The sequence below is a fragment of the Colobus angolensis genome, unplaced genomic scaffold (assembly GCF_000951035.1).
Source record: "Colobus angolensis palliatus isolate OR3802 unplaced genomic scaffold, Cang.pa_1.0 Scaffold78, whole genome shotgun sequence".
Taxonomy (NCBI): domain Eukaryota; kingdom Metazoa; phylum Chordata; class Mammalia; order Primates; family Cercopithecidae; genus Colobus; species Colobus angolensis.
In genome coordinates this window covers 9,584,823-9,589,500 of record NW_012121598.1, presented here as the reverse complement: position 1 = coordinate 9,589,500, position 4,678 = coordinate 9,584,823, and the positions used below count along the sequence as shown (strand labels likewise).

The following is a 4,678-nucleotide window of genomic DNA, read 5'->3' as shown; positions in this document are numbered from 1 at the left end:
CCTTCATCAGGCCATATATTCAAGAAACTCTACTTCTTACACAATATTGCCCACATTCCCAACTAAGCTATATGTTTGGTGTGTATTTACTTACCTTACCATGGTAATGAGATTCCTGTTTAAAGCATTTGCAAAGACAGGACTCAAGAAAAAAGACTGTCTTTAACTCATGTAGGAATTTTTATTTCTACCAAATAATAACTGAAATTCATTTTTTTATGAAGGAGCGGTAAAAAAAAAAAAAAAGAACTTTTGAGAGAAAAATGAGTTCCTGCTATTCAGTGAAAGATAGAAGAGGTTTAAAAACAAATGCTCTCATGGAAAATGTAAGGTTATAAAAGTTATCATCAGCCACCTGAATAGTATAAACTAGTGCACATGTGGTTCCAACCCAAGTGATAGTACAGAAAATGCTCTAAGTCCCTTGTTTTTAGTTGTGAATCTTCAGAGTCAAGATACTGTTGAATCAAGATTACATTTCCAGATATTTTGGGTCATCCCAAGTTATAGATCATGTTGTGTATCTTTTTTTATCTCTTGCAAAGCCACCCCAGTCATGCCATCTTTATTTGAAGTATTCTTCTTATTCACTTGCTTCCAAGGATAAAGAATAAATAATAAATATTATGAGAGTATTGTGGGAGTTTATAACATGACTTTTACGTTTTTATTACTTTTGGGTAAGAGATTATTAAAATACGAGATAATTATTGCATACTTTGCATGCCTGTCTTAAATTCATTCTTAAACAATTTAATATTTGTAAAAATTTCACATTATATACTCACAAATAAAACTTCTCATCCCATACTGGATTCAAGTTTCCAAAAATGGTTTTTGTTCTTCTTTTGTTCTTTCCAACTTGAACTGTAACATACGGATCACTAGACCCTGTTTTATCTTTTGCCTGTAGACCTTGTGCAGAAACCACTGAAATAAACCAAAAGAAACATTTTAACATACATATTCCTCGAAAAATAATAATAACAAAGACAATTTTTCTGTCATTTGGTTCTTTGGGTTTACAGATGCATCCAGGTTGCTTTCATTCTCATGACCAACAGAACTTTAAAAAAAGTTTAATAAAAATAAATATACAACATTAAATCTGTAATTTTTGCTTTTGTCTCTAATGCAAAGTAGCTATATACATACACATGCATATGCATATTAGCTATATACTCATACACATTACAGCATACATGTACAGAGAAATGAGGAAGATATACCTACACTTATATGAAAAGTTACCTAACATGATTCAAAGGTCTGTAATCCAAACTGATCTATTTAAGAGTCTGCCGTCAGTATTGATCAACTCTACATAGTTGAGAAAGCGTCTATATCAACTATGAGAAATTATCTCATAGTTGAGAAAGCACATTTATTTTGTATTTACTCATCTTTAAATACAAAATGAGTAAGTAAAGAGGCTTGGTAAATGTAAAGTAAATAAATAAATAAATAAAAAGTAAAGAGGCTTGGTAACAGGCTGCACAGTCACTTGCTGTTAACATTACAAGCAACTTCAGAAGTCCAATTTACTAGGTATCATTACACTCAAATTATCCTGACTCAAGGACCAAATGGATGAGGGATGTTGAGCCAGGAATAAGTCAAATAACATCTATTGTCTCATCGAAAAAGATTAACTGAACATATTATTAGCTACTGTTATAATTTATCACTGGTAGGCAGCAAAAATGCTTATTTCTTGTAAACTGCAGGTGAATATATTGAAAACAGAAACCTTTTCCTATGAAAGAACTTTTGATTAGAACAAGACACAGACTAAAATTATTTCACTTATCTAGTATGTATTTTCAAAATGTGAAGTACCAACTAGTCTGGTTCATATTAACATGATTGAAAAAATAATCATTTATTTTACCTATGATTATTATTAGCAGTTATTTCTAGGACACACAAAAATCTCAGTTTACAATAACAATTTTCAAGATGACTTATTTGTACCTGTAATGGTTATTTTTGCAGACCACTTGGATGTCCCATCCAGTACGCTCTGTTTGGCCGCCTTTGTATACTGCACAAAATCTTCTTTAGAAATCTGAAACATTTCCTGGATTACTTCAAACACTTCCGGCCGGTTTTTCTCCCTGATCTTCATTCTTTCTTTCATTGCTGTAATAATGGTCTGAGTCTTGTCTTCAGCACCGTGTTTAGAACTCTTTTCTGCTGCTCCTATGATGGAAAAATCAATGGTGATGTGAACGTACATGCCATTACTTTTTGATGGCTAAAGGCGGGAGGAAAAGGAGGAGAGAGTGACAATGAATGAGGGTTTTCATTCTGTGGAGTCAGGTGGCTTTTTCGAAAAGTATCAGAATGAACTGCTCTGCTGAGATTCACAACAACTAGTACTCCTTTGTGTTATTGGCAAGTCAATTGACCTCCTATGATTCCCAGGCTTTTCTCTTGTATTACTGAATGAACTAAATTAGGTGTTGTGCAAAAATTTGGTTTGAATTTTCTAAAAAGGAATTCAGAAACAGCAAAAAGAACAGACACAATTAAATATGTTACATACCGCACATATTTCCTCAATGGGTATCCAAAACAAAATTGAGAAATAGATAGAATATAAGTGGCAAATGTCACTTGGAAGTCAATAATTCAAACACATCACTGTTATTTGCTAAACATTAAAATAGAATGTAAGATTTTACTTGGAAAGAAAATGATTGAGCTCTTTAAAACAGATTTGGACACTACTAGGCTAAAAGACCTATAAAATAACTGAAAGAACACCGACTTGAACTCTCTTTTTCTAATATATCCAGAGCTTTTAAATGACTGAATAATCATTTTCCACTAAAAATTTTTTTTATTTCTGGGGCATTGTTTTTCATGACTGGTCTCAACTTTCTGGGCATTTTTGTTTGTAATGACAAATCATTCCATCAGTGAAAGATTTCTAAAATTCCTTTCTTGGATCCCTAACCTTAAGCTACTACTGGATAGACATTCTCATTGCTCTGTATGGCCTTCTGGGTTGCCCAGTATTATACAAGTTAATAACGGACCATGATTTCAATTTCCACAATTCCTTAGTGAGTTTAAAGTAAGAAAGCAAAAGCTCATGTACCAGTGTCTACAGGAACTGCCACTGATAAAATCAAACTTATTTTTGGTACAGAAGCAACTGAAATATAGTGAAAATAATAGAAAGAGTTGTGTTCACAGCTAGTAATTGCACTAATTTTCATTGACATGACTATGAGTTTGCCTAACTAGTATTCTCATTTTATTCTGAACTATTATATTTCTGAGATAGGCATACTAATATCTCGTAAACTATTTAGAGATTAAATGGGATAATTTATAGGTAAGCACAATTTCTACAATAAAAGATAACATCAGTAATGTTCTTTAAACCTAATTTGTGAATGTTGAGCCCAATTTAAGTATAGAAAGTAAGACAAAAGATGAAAGGTCAACTACTACCTTTACTTATGATAAATTAATACAATTGGACAGCATTAATTTAATGTAAATGTTCATTTATTTGAAAGTGTAATATCTGTTTCCTAGAGTGGAAATATATATTCATAATAATGAGTGTGACTAGAGGAAGCTAAAAGATATGAATATTCCAATGGTAGAAAGAGCAGGCTACTTGTCTTTATCTTTTATTTTAACCTTTGAGGACCTAAGCGACATTTAAAAAAAGGAATAAAAAAAAATGAATTCCACTAAAGGTGATTTAAAAGGACATTGTAAATGGTCTACACTGTTGAAACACGTCCCTGGAATAGCTACAAATTTGTAAATTGCATGAAATTAAGATGTTTTTAATTTATCAATATTGGTTTAGCTACACAGTCCATAATTCTGAAACAGTAAAATTAGCTTAGGCTGCACTAAATAGTTGAAACTATCCGATAGGCATATTTTATTCATGTATTCAATATTCATCAAATGGACAGGACAGTGGTGGCTGGAAAATGTTCCCTATAAGACACAAAGTGGCTCAAAAGTTTAGTCTGTGACAGCCAGGCAAGGAATGTCCAAAAGGTTAGAAATGTCATAAAAATGTTGACTCTCCCCCAAATTTCTAAACAGCTATTCTTATTTTTGCTGTTAATGCTCCCAAAGGCTCTAGGAAGGAGTGCTAAAGTCATGTAGAGTTAAGTATATTTTGGATTAGTTTTCTGAATTGAGGAAGAACCCATCTAACTACCATGTACAAAATCAATGCTCAAACAATAGCTGCCAAATTCAAAGCTAGAATATAAAGAGATTGTTCATCCAAAGGAATCAGGCTTCTATCCTTAATGACTGCCTCTTGCTATCAAAAAAATAATTAGGAAAGCTTGAGCATTAGCTTTGAAATTTCACTTATTCTTATGGATTATTGATGTTATTATAGAATATATATTCTAATATGCACAGGCAAAAGAGCCATAAACTGAAATAGCCAATTGGTGGACAGCAGGTTAATAGAGACATATGTTTAAGCATTTTCTCTGTTATTTCTAGAGAAAAATATGTAGCTTTTAAAAATTTCTACTTTTGGCTGGGCGTGATGGCTCAAGTCTGTAATCCCAGCACTTTGGTAGGCCAAGGCGGGCGGATCACGAGGTCAGGAGATCGAGACCATCCTGGCTAACACGGTGAAACCCTGTCTCTACTAAAAATACAAAAAAATTAGCCGGGC

At 32.7% G+C, this 4,678-nt stretch overlaps 1 protein-coding gene across 1 annotated transcript in view; it reads right to left on the bottom strand.

Annotated features, from left to right (window-relative positions):
* Positions 1-4,678, bottom strand: part of UNC13C (unc-13 homolog C (C. elegans)) — a 408,420-nt gene that overhangs the window by 386,207 nt on the left and 17,535 nt on the right. The window contains exons 2-3 of the mRNA XM_011928645.1: positions 1,975-2,202; positions 789-930 (exon numbers count right to left, since the gene is read on the bottom strand). Of these exons, the coding sequence (XP_011784035.1) occupies positions 789-930; positions 1,975-2,202 (370 nt within the window). The remainder of the gene's footprint in view (positions 1-788; positions 931-1,974; positions 2,203-4,678) is intronic.